General features: G+C 43.2%; 1 protein-coding gene across 1 annotated transcript in view; it reads left to right on the forward strand.

Moving 5' to 3' along the window:
* Positions 1 to 403: 403 nt before the first annotated feature.
* The window catches only part of LOC111968471 (endoribonuclease Dicer-like), a 43418-nt gene continuing 19973 nt past the window's right edge, over positions 404 to 23848 (forward strand). The window contains 21 exon segments of the mRNA XM_070445115.1: positions 404 to 548; positions 7895 to 7952; positions 8093 to 8158; positions 8492 to 8676; positions 9254 to 9416; positions 9547 to 9677; positions 10007 to 10141; positions 10620 to 10780; positions 10921 to 11089; positions 11339 to 11497; positions 13381 to 13688; positions 13886 to 14018; positions 14171 to 14234; positions 14237 to 14291; positions 14482 to 14602; positions 16610 to 16764; positions 17010 to 17142; positions 17460 to 17535; positions 17961 to 18100; positions 20432 to 20611; positions 20838 to 21051. Coding sequence (XP_070301216.1) covers positions 8563 to 8676; positions 9254 to 9416; positions 9547 to 9677; positions 10007 to 10141; positions 10620 to 10780; positions 10921 to 11089; positions 11339 to 11497; positions 13381 to 13688; positions 13886 to 14018; positions 14171 to 14234; positions 14237 to 14291; positions 14482 to 14602; positions 16610 to 16764; positions 17010 to 17142; positions 17460 to 17535; positions 17961 to 18100; positions 20432 to 20611; positions 20838 to 21051 — 2611 coding nt within the window. The 5' untranslated portion in view covers positions 404 to 548; positions 7895 to 7952; positions 8093 to 8158; positions 8492 to 8562.

Below are 23848 nucleotides of genomic sequence, written 5' to 3' on the forward strand. Positions count from 1 at the left end.
GGTCACACACATCTCATCTTGTCAAACCACTTGATCTGGATCTCCTGTCCGAGTTTGACAAGTTGCCACGAATTATCCCAAGGGGGGTGCTGAATCATTCGTGAGGGAGGACATGTTGACTGTTGCCTTGTTTGAAATTCAATCAGCCTTCAAAGTTGCGGAACCCCCCCCCCTTTACATTTGTATCAAATAAACCAAAATAAAATCATAACCAAGTCAAAGCAAAGTTAAACAGCTCATAGTTTGAGTCCAGATTACATTTATTTTCAGGAGCCAATGCTGGGGGCAAATGGTTTCACTTGCGTACCAACTCTTGGGTTTTGAGGGGATTTGTATTCTCGACCACCACTCACGCATGTCATCCATGCTATGAATAACAACAATCTTACGTATTTTACGCAAAATGTTGCGTTTCGAAGGCCCAGGTGGAAGGAGGTATCGTGGTGGGGAAGTTCCTGACAGCAGCAGGAGGGAATGGAGGAGAGTGTATCAGACGAAATATCAGGACAATTTTCATTCAAGACGGCCCAATAAAAAATATTTATTAGGTGAGGACGTTTAACGAAAGCACTAGGAATGCATGCTATTCCTTACTCGTGGCTATGCGCTGACTTTGTCGACAGTGTGAAATATTCCTTGTCGCATCCACAATATAAGTATATTAGCTAAAATACTAAGTTAGTCAATAATGTTAACAAGCTAACGTTAGCGAGGCTCACTTTCGTTGCACATTAATCATTATACGAATAGACAATTTACACATAGTTGCATGCAAAGCTACAATGTCCATCAGCTGTCTTAGACAAAATAATTGTATGCATCTATGCTCTCTGTGTATTTAATTATAATTAGTCAACCGGCCAGCTAGTTCGCTAGCTACTTTGCTAAGCTGTCACTGTCAAGTTCGGTAGCTACGCTAGCTGCACGCGTGGGATAGCAAGCCATTGCATCTATCACTCAGTTTACTAAATATCAAACCATCAAAGAAGAACCACATGAAATATTTGTTCATGTATTTAGATATTTTCCCAATGTATAAACTTGTCCTCGTGGACGTGTTTGTTTGCCATCAGGTTGATGTAGCTAGCCACCTGTGCTTAGTTAGCATTTAGAAAGCTAGTTAACGCAACAGACAGTTTTTATCATTCGCTCGCCAGCTAACGTTAACTAACTAACTCGTTTCACTAAAAGGCCAAGGTCTCCTTGGGGCCTAACGTATAAACTATTAAAATATTAAGAGGTATAACTAGCTAGTTGGCTAGTCATTATTTCCCTGACCTGATCTCTCGTCGTAGTTTGAAATGTGTTGGTTGATGTTTCGAAATGAAATTCGTTAGTAAGTTGCTGGTGGTGAGAAATTATGTTCTCAGTTCTCAGCTAAATTTATGCACAATGAATGATGTGCTATGTATACATTTATATTGACTTTTATGTGGACTGGTAATGATAGCCTATTCATTGATACAAATGTCCCCCAGTCAGATTGCCACAATATGGCTAACTGGGGTTGTGGCATAACACCCACATTTCATTATCTGTGATATGTTACAGTATTTCCCCTAGTGGGGACAGAGACAACATTTTACAGTTTTAAAGCTAGTTTCCTGCAATTCTACACATTTTGCCATAGCTTATGCCATGTTTTATGCTATCTGAGTGACTCAAACATAACAAAATCAATTGGGGCCCCATGCCTTCAAATTTTTGGGACTTTTAGATTCTCCTTGATGATCTAGTTTTGATTTTGGTGATTGTTAGTGCTCAAAGATGATTTAATAAAACATAAGTCCATTATCTTTTCTACATTATATCTGGTTTTAGTCAGTTACGTTTACAATGAAAACGTTTTACCATCCCCATTTTATTTTCTCTAAAGTATACAGTACCAGTCAAAAGTTTGGACACACCTACTCATTCATGGGTTTTATTTTATTTGTACTATTTTCTACATCGTAGAATAATACTGAAGACATCAAACCTATGAAATAACACATATGGAATCATGTAGTAACCAAAAAAGTGTTAAACAAATCAAAATATATGGCACCACAACAAACCTGCCAAGAGAGGGCCGCCCACCAAAACTCACGGGCCAGGCAAGGAGGGCATTAATCAGAGAGGCAACAAAGAGACCAAAGATAACCCTGAAAGAACTGCAAAGCTCCACAGCGGAGATTGGAGTATCTGTTTATAGAACCACTTTAAGCCGTACACTCCATAGAGCTGGGCTTTACGGAAGAGTGGCCAGAAAAAAGCCATTGCTTAAAGAAAAAAATAAGCAAACACGTTTGGTGTTTGCCAAAAGGCATGTGGGAGACTCCCCAAACATATAGAAGAAGGTACTCTGGTCAGATGAGACTAAAATTGAGCTTTTTGTCCATCAAGGGAAATGCTATGTCTGGCGCAAACCCAACACCTCTCATCCCCACAGTGAAGCATGGTGGTGGCAGCATCATGCTGTGGGGATGTTTTTCATCAGCAAGGACTGGGAAACTGGTCAGAAGTAAAGGAATGATGGATGGCGCTAAATACAAGGAAATTCTTGAGGGAAACCTGTTTCAGTCTTCCAGAGATTTGAGACTTGGACGGTGGTTCACCTTCCAGCAGGACAATGACCCTAAGCATACTGCTAAAGCAACACTTGAGTGGTTTAAGGGGAAACATTTAAATATCTTGGAATGGTCTAATTGAAGCCCATTACCACAATCCAATTGAGAATCTGTGGTATGACTTAAAGATTGCTGTACACCAGCTAAACCCATCCAACTTGAAGCAGCTGGAGCAGTTTTGCCTTGAAGAATGGGCAAAAATCTCAGTGGCTCAATGTGCCAAGCTTATAGAGACATACCCCAAGAGACTTGCAGCTGTAATTGCTGCAAAAGATGGCTCTACAAACTATTGACTTTGAGGGGGTGAATAGGTATGTACGCTCAAGTTCAGTTTTTTTGGTCTTATTTCTTGTTTGTTTCACAATAAAAAATATTTTGTATCTTCAGTGGTAGGCATATTGTGTAAATCAAATGATATAAAACCCCCTCCAAAAAAATCTATTTTAATTCAAGCTTGTAAGGCAACAAAATAGGAAAAATGCGAAGGGGGTGAATACTTTCGCAAACGACTGCAAATCACCAGCAAAGTACCATCACACCTCCTCGTCCATGCTTCACGGTGGGAACCACACAAGCGGAGATCATCCGTTCACCTACTCTGCGCCTCACAAAGACACGGCGGTTGGAATCAAAAATGTTTCTTGGCCCAAGCAAGTCTCCTCTTCTTATTGGTGTCCTTTAATCAAATCAAACTTTATTTGTCACATGCGCTGAATACAACAGGTGTAGACCTTGGGGGTGGCCCGTCAGGAAGTCCAGGATCCAGTTGCAGAGGGAGGTGTTTAGTCCCAGAGTCCTTAGCTTAGTGATGATTTTTGTGGGCACTATGATGTTGAACACTGAGCTGTAATCAGTGAATAGCATTCTCACGTAGGTGTTCCTTTTGTCCAGGTGGGAAAGGGCAGTGTAGATTGTGATTGAGATTGCGTCATCTGTGTATCTGTTGGGGCGGTATGTGAATTGGAGTGGGTCTAGGGTGTCCGGGAGGATGCTGTTGATGTGAGCCATGACTAGCCTTTAAAAGCACTCCATGGCTACCGACGTGAGTGCTACAGGGCGGTAATAATTTAGGCAGGTTACCTTTGATTCCTTGGGCACAGGGACTATGGTGGTCTGCTTGAAACATGTAGGTATTACAGACTCGGTCAGGGAGAGGTTGAAAATGTCAGTGGAGACACTTGACAGTTGGTCCGTGCATGCTTTGAGTACACGTCCAGGTAATCTGTCTGGCCCAGCGGCTTTGTGAATGTTGACCTGTTTAAAGCTTTTGTTCACATCGGCAACCGAGAGAGTTATCACACAGTCATACAGAACAGCTGGTGCTCTCGTGCATGCTTCAGTGTTGCTTTCCTCAAAGCAAGCATAAAAGGCATGTCACTCGTCTGGTCGGCTCGCGTCACTGGGCAGCTCGCGTCTGGGTTTCCCTTTGTAGTCCGTAATAGTTTTCAAGCCATTCCACATCCGACGAGCGTCAGAGTCGGTGTAGTAAGATTCACGCTTAATCCTTAATTGACGCTTTGCTTGTTTGATGGTTCGTCTGAGGGGATAGCGGGATTTCTTATAAGCGTCTGGATTAGTCTCCCACTCCTTGAAAGCGGCAGCTCTAGGCTTTAGCCTAGGTGTTGCCTGTAATCCATGGATTCTGGTTGGGATATGTACGTACGGTCACTGTGGGGATGACATCGTCGATGCACTTACTGATGAAGCCGATGACTGAGGTGGTGTACTCCTCAATGAATCCTGGAATATTTTCCAGTCTGTGCTAGCAAAACAGTCCTGTAGTGTAGCATCCGCGTCATCTGATCACTTCCGTATTGAGCGAGTCACTGGTCCTTCCTTCTTTAGTTTTTGCTTTTAAGCAGGAATCAGGAGGATAGAATTATGGTCAGATTTGCAAAATGGAGGGTAGAGGAGAGCTTTGTATGCATGTCTGTGTGTGGAGTAAAGGTGGTCTCAGATTTTTTCCCCTCTGGTTGCACATGTGACATGCTGGTAAGAATTTGGTAAAACTGATTTAAGTTTGCCTGCATTAAAGTCCATGGCCACTAGGAGCGCCGCTTCTGGGTGAGCATTTTCTTCTTTGCTTATGGCCTTATAGTGTCGGTTGAGAGTGGTCTTAGTGCCAGCTTCGTTCTGTGGTGGTAAATAGATGGCTACGAATAATATAGATGAGAACTATATCATAAAGTACCTCAGGCAAGCAATAACATCACGCACCAGCTGTTATTGACAAATACGCACACACCCCCACTCCTCGTCTTACCAGTCGAAGCTTCTCTGTTCTGCCGGTGCATGGAAAATCCTGCCAGCTCTATATTATCCGTGTCGTCTCGGTGAAACATAAGATATTACGGTTTTTAATGTCCCGTTGGTAGGACATCAATTTTATTTTAAGTAATCGTAGGTCATCAATTTTATTTTCCAATGATTGCACGTTAGCAAGAAGAACGGATGGTAGTGGGAGTTCACTTGCTCGCCTACTGATTCTCAGAAGGCAGCCCGATCTGCGGGCCCTTTTCCTGCGTCTTGTTCTTCAAGCAAATTACGGGGATCTGGGCCTGTTCAAGTGAAAGCAGTATATCCTTCTCGTCGGACTCGTTAAAGGAAAAGGTTTCTTCCAATCCGCGGTGAGTAATCGCTGTTCTGATGCCCAGAAGTTATTTTTGGTTATTAGAGATGGTAGCAGCAACATTATGTACAAAAAAAGTTTACAAATAAGTTACACAAAATGCAAGAAAAATAACAAAAATAGAACAATTGGTTGGGAGAATGTAAAACGTCAGCCATGTTCTTCGGCGCCATCTTCGTGGATTCTTTGCAGCAATTAGACCATGAAGGCCTGATTCACGCAGTCTCCTCTGAGCAGTTGATGTTGAGATGTGTCGCTTACTTGAACTCTGTGAAGCATGTATTTGGGCTGCAATCTGAGGTTCAGTTAACTCTAATAAACTTATCCTCTGCAGCAGAGGTAACTCTGGGTCTTCCTTTCCTGTGGCGGTCCTCATGAGAGCCAGTTTAATCATAGCTCTTGATGGTTTTTGCGACTGCACTTGAAGAAACTTTCAAAGTTCTTGATATTTTCCGGATTAACTGACCCTCTTGTCTTAATGTAATGATGGACTGTTGTTTCTCTTTGCTTATTTGAGCTGTTCTTGCCATAGCCCTATTTGGTAAAAGACCAAGTCCATACTATCTTCTGTATACCAACCTTATCACACCACAACTGAAATTATCAAACACATTAAGGAAAGAAAAACACACCTGTTAATTGAAATGCATTCCAGGTGACTACCTCATGAAGCTGGTTGAGAAAATGCCAAGAGTGTGCAAAGCTCTCATCAAGGCAAAGGGTGGCTACTTCAAAGAATCTCAAATATATAATATATTTTGATTTGTTTTGTTTACATTATTCTACAATGTAGAAAATAGTAAAAATAAAGAAAAACCCTTGAATGAGTAGGTGTCCAAACTTTTGACTAGTACTGTATATTTTTAGAGTGGCGGCAACAATTTAGCAGCAGCATGCCTCTGCTAAATTAATATATGGGAAACACTGGGTTATGTGGTAAAGTTAATTTGCCCATCTCAATTTAACTAGTTTATTCCATCTGTTTTATACACACACACCATATACACAGGCCTGCTCAGTTTCATTATTAGACCATTTTTCTGAATGTGTATTGTGTGTGCAAGCGTGTGCATGGGTTTTGAAGTGGAGAGGGTTGTAACCATTTTGCCTACATGTGTTTAGCAAATGTTTCTTCACACAAAATTGTTCTGTCACTTCCCCCAAATGTGAGTGGCAGCGGAGTAAACAGGAATAAATTATTGATGTAGACTACTTTTAATTATCCGTTCCAAATGGCCTCCTATTTTCTATGTAGTGCACTATGTAGGGAATAGGGTGCCATTTCAGACACACTATGTCCAACCCCCACACCCCCTTTCTTTCTGGGTCACAGTAGTCAGCGAGGTGGAAAGAAAGCAGAGGGTCCCTAAGGGCTTGTTCTAGATTAGATGAATGAAGCCCCATGTTAACCTGTTAGTTGATTGCATCCCCACTCCTCAGATTTTGGGTCCTAAATTGCACCCTATTCACTATATATAGTGCACTACCTTTGACCAGAGCCTTGGGAACAGCCTTTCTGGGCTGTAGACATGCATTCTGCTTGTCGTGAGGAACTGCAGTATAGCGAATGCATTTTTTTCAGTGATTGCTATATCATTACTACCTACTTCGTCAGAGTGGTCTGGTTCAGAAGTTGCGCTCTTCCCCAGACAGATCTTTGACTTGGAAAGAGCGATGAGAACCGGCGAAAGTTGAGGGATGTCAGCAGCATGCATTTCATTTGAGGCACGGCCTAGATGTACATAATCTGTTGGATTTGTTTTATTCATATATGCGTGTATGTGCTCTTTCTCTTCATGGAGTCAGAGACTGCATCCCATCCCATACGTTCCTTATATAGTGCACTACTTTTGACCTTGGCCCATATATGGGTTGGTTGTTTAGCAACAAAAACAACGCGCGCGCAAATGGGACAAAACAGATGAGGTTGCCTGAGATGGTTGACAACATGTAAACTATATATTGTCTCCAATGTTTATTGAACACATAAATAGATTTGCACAATGACCACTTGTCTCTCAAATACATCGTTACAGTTGTTGGTTAGCTAGCGAATCTTAGCCATATTAGCATTGCCATGAAATCAGTCAAAACACTTCAAAACAAGACATGGTATCAATAACAAGATGAAACAAGCTGATACGAGCCACGTACGATTCCCCACATGGCAGTTTCTTGTCATTCTTGCTAGCAATCCAGAATCACAACAACAGGCTGACTTCTGTCCCATGGAAGCGTGCGCATTGTTTTCGTGACGTTGCCAGCCAACCCATCTACAGGGGCTTTGATCAAAAGTAGTGCACTATATAGGGAATAGTGTGTCATTCGGGATGTAAACAGAGAACGAGAGAGCCAACAGCTTTTAACCAGCAGCAAATGTGAGCACTCTATAAAAATGAGGGCTTGTGCTGGCTAAACTGAAATGACTTCTGGGATTGGTTGCAGCTGTGTTCTACAGCAGTGGTCAGGGCAGGCGTGTGGTCTTGATTTTAGGGTGGCAAAAATGTGTTGAAAAGCCAGTTGTCATCCAGAAATTAGATCCCCCCTAACCAGGTGCGCTCCCTTCTCCACTCCACACCAGCCCTCTCTCATTCCCTCCAAGCAAGATGTCTGTGTTCTCATTTATTTTCCCTCTCTGTCTGTGATTGCGGTTTAGGAAGGAATAATCTTCAGCTCCTCAAGCACTGTCATTAAAGCCTTTCAACTGTGTAGAGGTAACATTGGTTTTACCATAAGCCTAACTAACGTGTTATAGCTAGCAATCCAGAATCTAGGACACTAGTTTTATTTGCTTCGGTGTAATAGGCCTATTCATGGATTTGATGTCGGGGGGGTTGTGTATTTCTCTGTACAGCTCCTCTAGTTAAGATGTGGGGGAGTGTGATGAGCTGATTGATGAGCGTTGATCATGAAGCCCAGAGTAAGTGCTGCCTGGTCCATCACAGAGTATGACCCTACCTGTAAGTATATACATTTACATTTAAGTCATTTAGCAGACGCTCTTATCCAGAGCGACTTACAAATTGGAAAGTTCATACATATTCATCCTGGTCCCCCCGTGGGAATTGAACCCACAACCCTGGCGTTGCAAGCGCCATGCTCTACCAACTGAGCCACACGGGACCACTTGGTAGATTATACTTGTGTGAATAATAATATCATGTTTATTATTGATCTTGTCAATAATATTAGTAATGATTGTATTGTTAGTAACATCCAGCCTGCGTGATGCCTGTTTTTTTTTTTTTACCAGTAAGTTTTAGAGGAAGAGAATGAGGAAATGAGATAGACTGCACCCCCAGTATCCCCCAGTCCTGAAGCAACATGTCAGGACTCCAGCTAGTCACCCCCGCCTCCAATCCCATGGGGCCTTTCTTTGGTATCCCGTGGCAACAGGAGGCCATCCACGACAACATCTACACGCCTAGGAAATATCAGGTAAGGAAGGAGGAAGTCCAATTGACAATGGAGCTCAACTGACGTGTTTAAACTGGCACTTGACTATGCACTAGGGAAAAGATTGCAGTGCGTTGTACGTAGACATTGGTATCACTTTCCCCATTGATCTAATATCTGATAATGACTATAGCCTAACCTATTGAATAAAGATGTATACCCGCGCACGCAAATGAATGCTCCCGCAGTTTTTTGTGCAACACTTCGACTGGCCTGACAGAAGTGCTAACTCAAAGTGACACAACAACTAGATTCCAGTTTGACAATGCCACCGTATTACAATAGTACATAGTCGCCATCACACTCAGGTCTGGTCCATCTCCAGTGACATTACTGTGCAGGCACACTAATAACAGAGTGATAGCACCGTAATAACAGAAACAATTGTAACTTAGCAAGAAGACCTTCGGGTCTAAATGTTGTTAAATAAACTGTGGGAACATTCGTCAGTGTGTGGGTATCTATCTTTATTTTTATTTATTTTTTATTTGTATCCAATTATTGAGTGTGCTTGCACAACAGTTGAAACTAATGACTGTAACCTTCTCTTCCCTGCCAGGTTGAACTTCTTGAAGCAGCTCTTGAACACAATACTATCGTCTGTTTAAATACTGGCTCAGGGAAGACCTTTATTGCAGTAATCTTAACTAAAGAGCTTTCCCACCAAATCCGGGGAGACTTTGCCGAACATGGGAAGAGGACAGTTTTCCTGGTGAATACAGGTAGCTACATTTGGAGTCACAAAGAAATCCACTATTCAGTGCATCCAAAAGTTTCACACTTCTCCCAAAGGTATGATTGAGACCATGACATTTCTCTGTTTTCCCCTCTTTTCTTGAATGATAAATAAAGCATCGTCTGTGATTCAGCAAGCAGCTATTGTTAGGACCCACTCTGATCTCCAGGTTGGAGAATACACCAGCGCGGAGAAGATCTCCTCATGGTCCGGGGAAAAGTGGAGCCAAGAAATGATCGAAAATCAGGTGGGGTTCATTGAACACAGATCTGGAAAATACCAATTGCTACCAATTTTGTCATATAATTACAATTGCCAGAATAATGTACCAATTGTTACCAATTACTTTCATGATAAATACCATTGGTAATAGCATTACTAAAGTGTTCCCCTCTCAATTTCAACAACTTTGAAAAACCACTGAATTCCCAGTGTCATTTCCATGAGGACTGGAAAGTTATCATTCTGTGGATGGACCCAATCAATGTCACGACACTGTAATCTATTATTCAAGGCAATATGCCATCCCTCCATCCTCCCCTCCACTCATTCTCTCCATCATTTATGTTCTTCTAGGTGCTCGTTATGACTTGCCATATCTTCCTGCATGTGCTGAAGAATGGAGTGTTGCCACTATCGAAACTCAACCTGGTGGTGTTTGATGAGTGTCACCTGGCAATCACAGACCATCCCTACCGGGAGATAATGAAGGTACAATCACAGACCATCCCTACCGGGAGATAATGAAGGTACAATTACAGTCTACTCTACGTAGTTATGCATTCAAGCTTCCTTCCCTGTATGGCGAGAGCCAAAGCATTATGGAGATTGGAGTTTAGTCATTATATTATTCACCATTGGAAATGAGGAAAAGTGTTGTCAGTCAGCCTTCCTTATTAAACCTCGTTGCAGGCTGTTCAATGTTTTAGCATTTTCTGTCCTTGTATCTGTTTCAGTTATGTGAGGTCTGTCTCTATCTCTGTTTCAGCTATGCAAAGGCTATCTCTATCTCTATCTCTGTTTCAGATATGTGAGGTCTGTCTATCTGTGTTTCAGCTATGTGAGAGCTGTCTCTTCTGTATCTCTGTTTTCATTTATGTGAAGGCTCTCAATCTCTGTTTCATTAATGTGAGGATTCTCTCCTCTGTTTCAGTAATGTGTGATCTGTCTCTCGCAATCTTTGTTTCAGCTATGTGAGGGCTCCCTGTGCAGCCCTCGCATCCTGGGCCTCACAGCATCCATTCTGAATGGTAAATGTGACCCATCTGAACTGGAGCAGAAGATCCAGAACCTGGAGCGGATCTTAAGGAGCAATGCAGAGACCGCTACTGACCTTGTAGTCCTCGACAGGTATTGTAATAATACACACCATGGCCCGTATTCATTAAGCAACTCCTAGTAGGGGTGCTTATCTAGGAGCAGGTCCCCGACTGTCCACAATCGTATTATTTAGGATCGAAAAAGAGAAAACTGAACTGTGTGTGTCTCAGATATGCTTCCCAGCCCAGAGAAGTGGTGCTGGACTGTGGACCCTACCTGGACAAGAGTGGCCTCTCTGAGTGTCTGCTGAGCGAGCTGGATGAGGCTCTCCACTTCCTCAACGACTGCAACCTATCTGTGCCTCGAGAGGACAGAGACCCCACCTTCATAACCAAACAGGTCTGACCTTATATACATATCCAAGCTTGTATCCCAAATGGCACCATATTCCCTATATTTGTGCACTACTTTTATTCAGAGCCCTACAGCCTAGCCTATACATCTGAGAATTGTAATTGTCTGCTTTGTCTTTAATGTCACTTGTCTGCTTTGCTGCACAAGTTGTCGTTGTTAAAGAGAATGTGTTCTCAATTACTTACCTGGTTAAATAAAGGCAAAATAAAGAAATTTCTCCCTGCTCTTCCCCAGGTGCTGAGGTACTGCCGGGCAGTGCTTTTGGTGCTGGGGCCATGGTGTGCTGACAAGGTGGCTGGTATCATGGTGAGGGAGCTACAGAAGTACATCAAACACGAACAGGAAGAGATCAACAGGAAGTTCCTGCTCTTCACTGACACCATCCTGAGGAAGGTATGTCCAGTGAGCTGTCTATATACTCCTGTGTGTTTGATGTAAGGTATGTGTATACAGTTGAAGTCAGAAGTTTACATACACCTAAGCCAAATACATTTGAACTCAGTTTTTCACAATTCCTGACATTTAATCCTAGTAAAGATTTCCTGTCTTAGGTCAGTTATGATCACCACTTTATTTTAAGAATGTGAAACGTCACAATAATAGTAGAGAGAATTATTTATTTCAGCTTGTATTTCTTTCATCACATTCCCAGTGGGTCAGAAGTTTACATACACTCAATTAGTGTTTGGTAGCATTGCCTTTAAATTGTTTAACTTGGGTCAAACGTTTCGGGTAGCCTTCCACAAGCTTCCCACAATAAGTTGGGTGAATTTTGGCCCATTCCTCCTGACAGAGCTGGTGTAACTGAGTCAGGTGTGTAGGCCTCCTTGCTCTCACAAGCTTTTTCAGTTCTGCCCACAAATGTTCTATAGGTTTGAGGTCAGGGCTTTGTGATGGCCTCTTCAATACCTTGACTTTGTTGTCTTTAAGCCATTTTGCCACAACTTTGGAAGTATGCTTGGGGTCATTGTCCATTTGGAAGACCCATTTGTGACCAAGCTTTAACTTCCTGACTGATGTCTTGAGATGTTGCTTCAATATATCCACATAATTTCCCTACCTCATGATGCCATCTATTTTGTAAAGTGCACCAGTCCCTTCTGCAGCAAAGCACCCCCACAACATGATGCTGCCACCCCCGTGCTTCACGGTTGGGATGGTGTTCTTCGGCTTGCAAGCATCCCCCTTTTCTTCCAAACGTAACGATAGTCATTATGGCCAAACAGTTCTATTTTTGTTTCATCAGACCAGAGGACATTTCTCCAAAAAGTATGATCTTTGTCCCCATGTGCAGTTGCAAACCGTAGTCTGGCTTTTTGATGCCGGTTTTGGAGCAGTGGCTTCTTCCTTGCTGAGTAGCCTTTCAGGTTATGTCGATATAGGACTCGTTTTACTGTGGATATAGATACTTTTTTACCTGTGTCCTCCATCATCTTCACAAGGTCCTTTGCTGTTGTTCTGGGATTGATTTGCACTTTTCGCACCAAAGTACGTTCATCTCTGGGAGACAATGCATCTCCTTCCAGAGCGGTATGACTGCTGCGTAGTCCCATGGTGTTTATACTTGCGTACTATTGTTTGTACAGATGAACGTGGTACCTTCCGGCGTTTGGAAATTGCTCCCAAGGATGAAACAGACTTGTGGAGGCCACAAGGTCTTGACTGACTGACTTTTGATTTTCCCATGATGTCAAGCAAAGAGGCACTGAGTTTGAAGGTAGACCTTGAAATACATCCACAGGTACACCTCCAATTGACTCAAATGATGTCAATTAACCTATCAGAAGCTTCTAAAGGCATTACATAATTTTCTGGAATTTTCCAAGATGTTTAAAGGCACAGTCAACTTAGTGCATGTAAACTTCTGACCCACTGGAATTGTGATATAGTGAATTATAAGTGAAATAATCTGTCTGTAAACAATTGTTTGAAAAATTACTTGTGTCATGCACAAAGTAGATGTCCTAACCGACTTGCCAAAACTAAAGTTTGTTAACAAGAAATTTGTGGAGTGGTTGAAAAACAAGTTTTAATGACTCCAACCTAAGTGTATGTAAACTTCTGACTTCAACTGTACTAATTATCCCATGTATGTATGTTGTGATTTGTGTTTAGTTGAGTTCCGTAAAGCACTTGGTGACAACTCTTCCTGTAATAAGGGCTATATAAATAAATTGTATTTTGTGTTCCTGTGCAATCTACTGTGTATGTACATAGGCAGCTGAATTTCCCCTCTGGGTATAGGCTAGTGAAGATATTTATTACTGGTATCCTAGGTCCACGCTCTGTGCGAAGAGCACTTCTCCCCCGCTTCTTTGGACCTAAAGTTTGTGACCCCAAAGGTCATCCGTCTCTTAGAGATCCTCCATGAGTACAAGCCCTTCGAGAGGCAGCAGTTTGAGAGCGTGGAGTGGTACAACAACCGCAACGAGGACAACTACGTATCGTGGAGTGACTCAGAGGACGAAGACGAGGATGAGGAGGTAAAGGAGAAGCCTGAGGCTATCTTCCCCTCGCCATTCACCAACATTCTGTGTGGGATCATCTTCGTGGATAGGCGCTACACTGCCGTCGTCCTCAACCGGTACAATTCTGGGGTTCAATGCCATTTTGGTTCAAATGTGTGATGCCTCTGCTACCTTGTCTACTTAGATTCTTCATTTTACACTGCTCAAAAGGACTTGTCACCATATAGGAAGAAAATAATAATAATATCTTATTTTGGGAGGATTTAGGTTGTCTTAATACCATTTCCATGATTATTGTCCCTCTTTGTGTCAGGCTGATAAAAGAGGCCGGGAAGCAGGACACAGAGCTGGCCTACATCAGCAGTAACTTCATCACCGGCCACAGCATCGGCAAGAACCAGCCACGCAACAAACAGATGGAGGTGGAATTCAGGAAGCAGGAAGAGGTAAGAACACATTGACACCATTTTGTATTTTCGGACATCATCCTATGTAGATACATCGAAATTGACCTACCCCTACATTTGTATGTCCATCCATCCCTCCACCCATTTTTCCATCCATCCACGCCTAACTACCTTACATCATCATCCCTCAGGTTCTGCGTAAGTTCCGAGCCCACGAGACCAACCTGCTCATAGCGACCAGCATCGTGGAGGAAGGAAGGATATTCCCAAATGTAACCTGGTGGTGCGGTTCGACCTGACCACTGAGTACAGGTACAGCACTGCTTGTCTATCCACTTCCTTGTTGCTTCCTGCCCATTGTGCTATTTTATATTGTTGTTGATATTATTACACTTCCCCTCGCTTTTCTACATTGTTTTGTTCTTCTTTTTTAATCATGTAAAGTGTGTTGTGACCCCTGTTAAATGCACTTTAAATAAATGTTGACTTGACTCGACTGCAGGTCCTACGTTCAGTCTAAAGGCCGAGCCAGAGCTCCTGTATCCAACTACGTCATGCTGGCTGACAGTGAGAGGGCCAAGACCTTCGAGGATGACCTAAAGACCTACAAGGCCATAGAGAAGGTGTGGTTTTCAGAGCCTGTCCTCAAGACCTCAATGTGTGTGTCTGTCTGAGGAACACAGGGATTCTCAGAGATTGTTGTCTAAGTATGCATCTGCAGTGGAAGTCGGAAGTTCACATACACTTAGGTTAGAGTCATTAAAACTCGCTTTTCAACCACTCCACAAATTTCTTGTTAACAAACTTTAGTTTTTTGCAAGTCGGTTAGGACGTCTACTTTGTGCATGACACAAGTAATTTTTCCCAACAATTGAATACAGACAGGTTATTTCACTTATAATTCACTGTATCACAATTCCAGTGGGTCAGAATTTTACATACACTAAGTTGACTGTGCCTTTAAACAGCTTGGAAAATTCCAGACAAGGCCTACCTTCAAATTTGGTGCCTCTTTGCTTGACATCATGTGAAAATCAAAAGAAAGACCTCAGCCAAGACCTCAGAAAAACAAATTGTCGACCTTCACAAGTCTGGTTCATCCTTGGGAGCAATTTCCAAATGCCTGAAGGTACCACGTTCATCTGTACAAACAATAGTACTTAAGTATAAACACCATGGGACCATGCAGCCGTCATACCGCTCAGGAAGGAGACGCGGTCTGTCTCCTAGAGATGAATGTACTTTGGTGCGAAAAGTGCAAATCAATCCCAGAACAACAGCAAAGGACCTTGTGAAGATGCTGGAGGAAACAGGTACAAAAGTATCTATATCCACAGTAAAACGAGTCCTATATCGACAYRACCTGAAAGGCCGCTCAGCAAGGAAGAAGCCACTGCTCCAAAACCGCCATMAAAAAGCCAGACTAYGGTTTGCAACTGCACATGGGGACAAAGATCGTACTTTTTGGRGAAATGTCCTCTGGTCTGATGAAACCAAAATAGAACTGTTTGGCCATAATGACCATCGTTATGTTTGGAGGAAAAAGGGGGAGGCTTGCAAGCCGAAGAACACTATCCCAACCGTGAAGCACGGGGGTGGTAGCATCATGTTGTGGGGGTGCTTTGCTGCAGGAGGGACTGGTGCACTTCAGAAAATAGATGGCATCATGAGGTAGGAAAATTATGTGGATGCATTGAAGCAAGATCTCAAGACTTCAGTCAGGAAGTTAAAGCTTGGTCGCAAATGAGTCTTCCAAATGGACAATGACCCCAAGCTTCCAAAATTGTGTCAAAATGGCTTAAGGACAACAAAGTCAAGGTATTGGAGTGGCCATCACAAAGCCCTGACCTCAATCCCATAGAACATTTGTGGGCAGAACTGAAAAAGCGTGTGAGAGCAAGGAGGCCTACACACCTGACTCAGTTACACCAGCTCTGTCAGGAGGAATGGGCCAAAATTCACCCAACTTATTGTGGGAAACTTGTGGAAGGCTACCCGAAATGTTTGACTCAAGTTAAACAATTTAAAGGCAATGCTACCAAATCCTAATTGGGTGTATGTAAACTTCTGACCCAATGGGAATGTGATGAAAGAAATACAAGCTGAAATAAGTAATTCTCTACTATTATTCTGACATTTCACATTCTTAAAATAAAGTGGTGATCCTAACTGACCTAAGACAGGGAATTTTTACTAGGATTAAATGTCGGGAATTGTGAAAACAGAGTTTAAATGTTTTTGTCTAAGGTATATGTAAACTTCCAACTTCAACTGTATATAGGGAATAGGGTGCCATTTGGGACTAAGCCTAAGTTATCTTCCTGTTTTTGTTGATTATGGTTTCACCATAATCCACTCAATTATGTTCAATTGATTGGTGTGTCTGTTTGGGGAACACTGGTTTTCAGAGCCTGTCCACAAGGGCCATCCTTGAATGATATGCGAGGTCATTGGTGAATGCTGCTTAATTGTGGAAGTAAACCTTTCACGTAAATCAAGTTTTGATGTCAAGGGGAGTTTGAGATAAGGAAAATGGGATCCCTGATGTAAAAAAGTGTTTCTGTGTTTCTCTACTAGTATTGTGACAACCCTAATACTGATGACTCTAGATCTTCTCTTGATCTCTCCAGATTCTGAGGAATAAGTGTTCCAAGGCAGCAGGGGTCGGTGAGTTTGAGGTGGAACAGGAGCTGGATGATGACAACATCCTGCCTCCCTACGTGCTCCGCTCTGAGGACGCAGGGCCCCGCGTCACCGTCAACACCGCCATCGGACACATCAACAGGTAAGAGGAAATGGGGACTGCTTCTCTTCTGTGGAAAATCTAAAAAGGGTTCTAGAAAGGGCGCTTCGTGGCAACAAGACTAAATTCACTGAGAACAAAATAAGTTGTTGTCTCAAAATACTATAATTATAAGCAGGCGATGTTGCTAAATTGGATTTGAAGATTCCATTTTTGTTGGTTCTTGTTTTCATTTTGCTGTTGTTGGTCTGGCGTGCTAATGTCCCTCTCCCCCATGGCTGCCCCAGATACTGTGCCCGTCTGCCCAGTGACCCATTTACCCACCTGGCACCCAAGTGTAAGACCAAGGAGCTTCAGGATGGGCGCTACCAGTCAACCCTCTACCTGCCCATCAACTCCCCTCTACGGGTGCCCGTCGCTGTGAGTCTGCAGGCTTTCGCCATTGATTGGATTTATAGGTTTGCATCCCAAATGGCACCTTATTCCCTATATATTCCAGCTCTGATCAAGTGTAGTGCAGTATACAGGGAAAGAGGTGCCTTTTGAGACACACATAATTATACAGTGCTTCCAGGTGCTCAAAGGGCTGTAGTAGGCTACATAGTAAGCAGGAAATTCACCTCATCCACCAGCATTGTGTAGCACCCACTGTTTCTATTCGGGACGTCAAGATTCACCTAATGGTGTGTATAATGGATGTCTTTGAGACAAATGTACACTTTGTTTTGTCACTGCAGGGGCCGACAATGAACTGTGCAAGACTGGCAGAGAAAGCAGTAGCACTGCTTTGTTGTGAAAAGCTTCACAAAAAAGGTAAATAAAATGCAGCTATTTGATTGGTAGAATATTATTCTTGTAGTGCTCACTGCTAGCCTGGGTACCAGTCTGTTTAGCTAACATTCTACTACTTGTACTCTGTGTCATTATGCCAAAGATTATGCCATGTTTAGCTTGACCAGAGTGGAATGATAGCTAAACAGACTGGTACCCAGACTAGCTCACTGCAGCTAGTCCCAGATTGTATCTCTCCCTCCCCATCTCTCTTTCTGTCTTCCTCCCTCAAATCTCCCTCCCTCTCTCTTCAAGCTTGTGGGGAATGTAATTGAATTTGCTGGGGTGGGGGGTTCTCTGTGTGGTGCGAGAAGAGGGGAACCTGGTATTAACTGCTGTGACATATTTAACCTCATTTTGCCAGTAGGTAAATAGTAGGTAAATCTCTCTCTCCCTCCCTCCCCCAGGTGAGTTAGATGACCACTTGATGCCTGTGGGGAAGGAGACAGTGAAGTATGAGGAGGAGCTGGATCTCCATGATGAGGAGGAGACCAGTGTTCCAGGCAGGCCAGGATCCACCAAGAGGAGGCAGTGCTACCCTAAAGCTGTGAGTACTCATCACTAATGCATCCCAAATGAAACCCTATTCTCAATACACTGAACACCTTCCTAATATTGAGTTGTACCCCCTTTTGCCCTCAGAACAGCCTCAATTCATCGGGCATGGACTCTACAAGGTGTCAAATGCGTTCCACAGGGATGCTGGCCCATGTTGACTCCAGTGCTTCCCACAGTTGTGTCAAGTTGGCTGGATGTCCTTTGGGTGGTGGACCATTCTGTATCACAACCGGCCGTGATTGGGAGCCCCATAGGGCGGTGCACAATTGGCCCAGCGTCGTCCGGGTTTGGCAGGTGTAGGCAGTCATTGTAAATAACAATTTGTTCTTAGCTGACTTGCGTAGTTAAATAAAGGTTAAATAAATGAGAAGATCTTGATACACATAGGAAACTGTTGAGCCTGTAGCGCTTGGCACCCTTTACCATGCCCCTTTCAAAGGCATCCTCTGAATGGCACACATACACATACATACATCCATGTCTCAAGGCTTAAAAATCCTTCTTTAACCTGTCTCCTCCCCTTCATCTACACTGATTGAAATGTATTTAACAGGTGACATCAATAAGGGATCATAGCATTCACTTGGTCAGTCTATGTCATGGAAAGAGCAAGTGTCCTTAATGTTTTGTGTACTCTGTGTATACTGTAGTGCAGTACTTTTTACTGGGGCTGTTTTCCATTGCTGATACAGTGCCTTGCAAAAGTATTCATCCCCCTTGGCGTTTTTCCTATTTTGTTGCATTACAACCTGTAATTTAAATTGATTTTTATTTGGATTTCATGTAATGGACATACACAAAATAGTCAAAATTGGTGAAGTGAAATGAAAAAAAAAACGTATTTATAAAAATTAAAAGCTGAAAAGTGGTGCATGCATATCTATTCACCCCCTTTGCTATGAAGCCCCTAAATAAGATCTGGTGCAACCAATTACCTTCAGAAGTCACATAATTAGTTAAATAAATTCTTCCTGTGTGCAATCTAAGTGTCACATGATCTCAGTATATATACACAGTATATATACAGTATATATATTCTGAAAGGCCCCAGAGTCTGCAACACCATTAGGCAAGGGGCACCACCAAGCAAGCGCCACCATCAAGACCAAGGAGCTCTCCAAATAGGTCAGGGACAAAGTTGTGGAGAAGTACAGATCAGGGTTGGGTTATAAAAAAATATCAGAAACTTTGAACATCCCACGGAGCACCATTAAATCCATTATTAAAAAATGGAAAGAATATGGCACCACAACAAACCTGCCAAGAGAGGGCCGCCCACCAAAACTCACGGACCAGGCAAGGAGGGGATTAATCAGAGAGGCAACAAAGAGACCAAAGACAACCCTGAAGGAGCTGCAAAGCTCCACAATGGAGATTGGAGTATCTGTCCATAGGACCACTTTAAGCTGTACACTCCACAGAGCTGGGCTTTACGGAAGAGTGTCCAGAAAGAAATAAGAAAACATGTTTAGTGTTCGCCCAAAGGCATGTGGGACATCATCATCATCAACATCCCGGCAGGGACTGGGAAACTGGTCAGAATTGAAGGAATGATAGATGGCGCTAAATACAAGGAAACCTGTTTCAGTCTTCCAGAGATTTGAGACTGGGACGGCGGTTCACCTTCCAGCAGGACAATGACCCTAAGCATACTGCTAAAGCAACACTCGAGTGGTTTAAGGGGAAACATTTAAATATCTTGGAATGGCCTAATTGAAGCCCATTACCACAATCCAATTGAGAATCTGTGGTATGACTTAAAGATTGCTGTACACCAGCGGAACCCATCCAACTTGAGCTGGAGCAGTTTTGCCTTGAAGAATGGGCAAAAATCCCAGTGGCTTGATGTGCCAAGCTTATAGAGACATACCCCAAGAGACTTGCAGCTGTAATTGCTGCAAAAGATGGCTCTACAAACTATTGACTTTGGGAGGGTGAATAGTTATGCACGCTCAAGTTTCAGTTTTTTTGGTCTTATTTCTTGTTTGTTTCACAATAAGAAATATTTTGTATCTTCACAGTGGTAGGCATGTTGTGTAAATCAAATGATACAAACCCCCCCAAAAATCTATTTTAATTCCAGGCTGTAAGGCAACAAAATAGGAAAAATGCCAAGGGGGGAATACTTTCGCAAGCCACTGTATGGTGCCTCTCATTTAAATGGTGTGAAACTGCTTCCTCTCCTTGGCTACTGTCTGATTCTCTTCACCCAGAAGTGTTCACTCGTTCATTCCCTCCCCCATGGATGTAAACATAATTCACTGGTGTAAAAATGAGGGTGGAAACTCGTTTCACCAATCCAATGCTGTTTTCACCCCAGATACCGGAGTGTCTTCGGGACAGTTACCCTGTACCGGAGCAGTCTTACTACCTGTATGTGATTGGCATGGTCCTCACCACCCCTCTGCCTGATGAGCTCAACTTCCGCCGCAGGAAGCTCTACCCTCCAGAGGACACTACCAGGTGCTTCGGCATCCTGACCGCCAAACCTATACCTCGGGTAAGGAACACACCTATCTCAGTTTCCCTTTTCATTGTTTCCGGGCAGGTCCTCAAAGCAATATTTAGGGATGCAAACATTAACAATTTCTATTGAAACTGATCGAGAACATATTTTTCTAGGAAGCAACAGCTAGACAGCAGGGCCCACTTGATTTTCCAAAGTTAGTATGGCCTTTATTAAGTGTACATTGAAACTCACCTAACCCCCTCATCCCTCTCCACAGATTCCCCATTTTCCTGTTTACACACGGTCTGGTGAGGTGACCATCTCCATCGAGCTCCAGAAGGCAGGGTTCACCCTGAGTGCTATCCAGCTGGACCTGATCACTAGATTACACCAATACATCTTCTCTCACATCCTCCGCCTGGAGAAACCTGCTTTGGAGTTCAAACCCACGCAGGCCGACTCAGCCTACTGCGTTCTACCTCTCAATGTTGGTGAGTTAGTCTGCTGTGTGCTACCTCTCAATGTTGGTGAGTGAGAGCCCAACGTTGCGCACATACTGTAGGATCTTACTCCATTAGTAAGCCTATTGGTGGGTACCAAATGGCACTCTATTCCCTTTTATAGTGCACTCATTTTGAGCAGGGCACATAGGGATGCGTACCGTGTCAAATAGAGTTTGCCGGTATACACATTTTCATACTCTGTCTTCCCGGGATTAACGGTATTACCAGTAGTGCACACAAGGGGCGAAATGTATTTTAAAATGTGAAAAAAGCCCATAAAACATAATTCACCAGAATGCTAACAAAATTCTAACAAGTACTAAGGAATCCCCATAGCAGATGCTAGGTACAGTGAGGGAAAAAAGTATTTGATCCCCTGCTGATTTTGTACATTTGCCCACTGACAAAGAAATGATCAGTCTCTAATTTTAATGGTAGGTTTATTTGAACAGTGAGAGACAGAATAACAACAAAAGAATCCAGAAAAACTCATGTCAAAAACGTTATATATTGATCTGCATTTTAATGAGGGAAATAGGGAGTGCTCCTCGCAAGCTAATGTTAGCAAGTTAGCAAAACACATCTGGAGAGAATTTATTTGCCACATTTTAGATAGTTACCTTAATAATTATAAGATCTATAGCTGGCAAACATTATTATTGAAATTCATAGAACTGCAACTTGATCACCTCACTTAAGTTACGCTGCAGGAGTGATTCACCTCACGATGCTCCCATTTTGCTCATTGTGCTTCTAAACAAACAAAGGTGACTGTCTCAAGCAGCTGTTTTGGGAAATTATTACTGGTAAGCTTCATAGTGAAAGATAATTTATTAATGCGATCTGCTTTATACACTGCTCAAAAAAATTAAGGGAACACTAAAATAACACATCCTAGATCTGAATGAATGAAATATTCTTATTAAATACTTTTTACTTTACATAGTTGAATGTGCTGACAACAAAATCACACAAAAATGATCAATGGAAATCAAATTTATCAACCCATGGAGGTCTGGATTTGGAGTCACACTCAAAATTAAAGTGGAAAACCAYACTACAGGCTGATCCAACTTTGATGTAATGTCCTTAAAACAAGTCAAAATGAGGCTCAGTAGTGTGTGTGGCCTCCACGTGCCTGTATGACCTCCCTACAACGCCTGGGCAAGCTCCTGATGAGGTGGCGGCTGGTCTCCTGATGGATCTCCTCCCAGACCTGGACTAAAGCATCCGCCAACTCCTGGACAGTCTGTGGTGCAGCGTGGCGTTGGTGGATGGAGCGAGACATGATGTCCCAGATGTGCTCAATTGGATTCAGGTCTGGGGAACGGGCGGGCCAGTCCATAGCATCAATGCCTTCCTCTTGCAGGAACTGCTGACCACACTCCAGCCACATGAGGTCTAGCATTGTCTTGCATTAGGAGAACCCAGGGCCAACCGCACCAGCATATGGTCTCACAAGGGGGCTGAGGATTTCATCTCGGTACCTAATGGCAGTCAGGCTACCTCTGGCGAGCACATGGAGGCTGTGCGGCCCCCCAAAGAAATGCCACCCCACACCATGACTGACCCACCGCCAAACCGGTCATGCTGGAGGATGTTGCAGGCAGCAGAACGTTCTCCACGGCGTCTCCAGACTCTGTCACGTCTGTCACATGTGCTCAGTGTGAACCTGCTTTCATCTGTGAAGAGTACAGGGCGCCAGTGGCGAATTTGCCAATCTTGGTGTTTCTTTGGCAAATGCCAAACGTCCTGCACGGTGTTTGGCTGTAAGCACAACCCCCACCTGTGGACGTCGGGCCCTCATACCACCCTCATGGAGTCTGTTTCTGACCGTTTGAGCAGACACATGCACATTTGTGGCCTGCTGGAGGTCATTTTGCAGGGCTCTGGCAGTGCTCCACCTGCTCCTCCTTGCACAAAGGTGGAGGTAGCGGTCCTGCTGTTGGGTTGTTGCCCTCCTACGGCCTCCTCCACGTCTCCTGATGTACTGGCCTGTCTCCTGGTAGCGCCTCCATGCTCTGGACACTACGCTGACAGACACAGCAAACCTTCTTGCCACAGCTCGCATTGATGTGCCATCCTGGATGAGCTGCACTACCTGAGCCACTTGTGTGGGTTGTAGACTCCGTCTCATGCTACCACTAGAGTGAAAGCACCGCCAGCATTCAAAAGTGACCAAAAATCAGCCAGGAAGCATAGGAACTGAGAAGTGGTCTGTGGTCACCACCTGCAGAACCACTCCTTTATTGGGGGTGTTCTGCTAATTGCCTATAATTTCCACCTTTTGTCTATTCCATTTGCACAACAGCATGTGAAATGTATTGTCAATCAGTGTTGCTTCCCAAGTGGACAGTTTGATTTCACAGAAGTGTGATTGACTTGGAGTTACATTGTGTTGTTTAAGTGTTCCCTTTATTTTTTTGGCAGTGTATATTACCTAGTGCACAAGTTGACTGCAGGATTTTACAGTTGAAGTCGGAAGTTTACATATACCTTAGACAAATACATTTAAACTCAGATTTTCACAATTCCTGACATTTAATCTAGTAGAAATTCCCTGTTTTAGGTCAGTTTGGATCACCACTTTTATTTTAAGAATGTGAAATGTTAGAATAATAGTAGAGAGATATTATTTTCAGCTTTAATTTTTTTCCATCACATTTCCATTGGGTCAAGTTTACATACATTCCAATTAGTATTTGGTAGCATTGCCTTTAAATTGTTTAACTTGGGTCAAACGTTTCGGGTAGCCTTCCACAAGCTTCCCACAATAAGTTGGGTG

The sequence above is a fragment of the Salvelinus sp. IW2-2015 genome, linkage group LG9 (genome assembly GCF_002910315.2).
Source record: "Salvelinus sp. IW2-2015 linkage group LG9, ASM291031v2, whole genome shotgun sequence".
NCBI classification, from domain to species: domain Eukaryota; kingdom Metazoa; phylum Chordata; class Actinopteri; order Salmoniformes; family Salmonidae; genus Salvelinus; species Salvelinus sp. IW2-2015.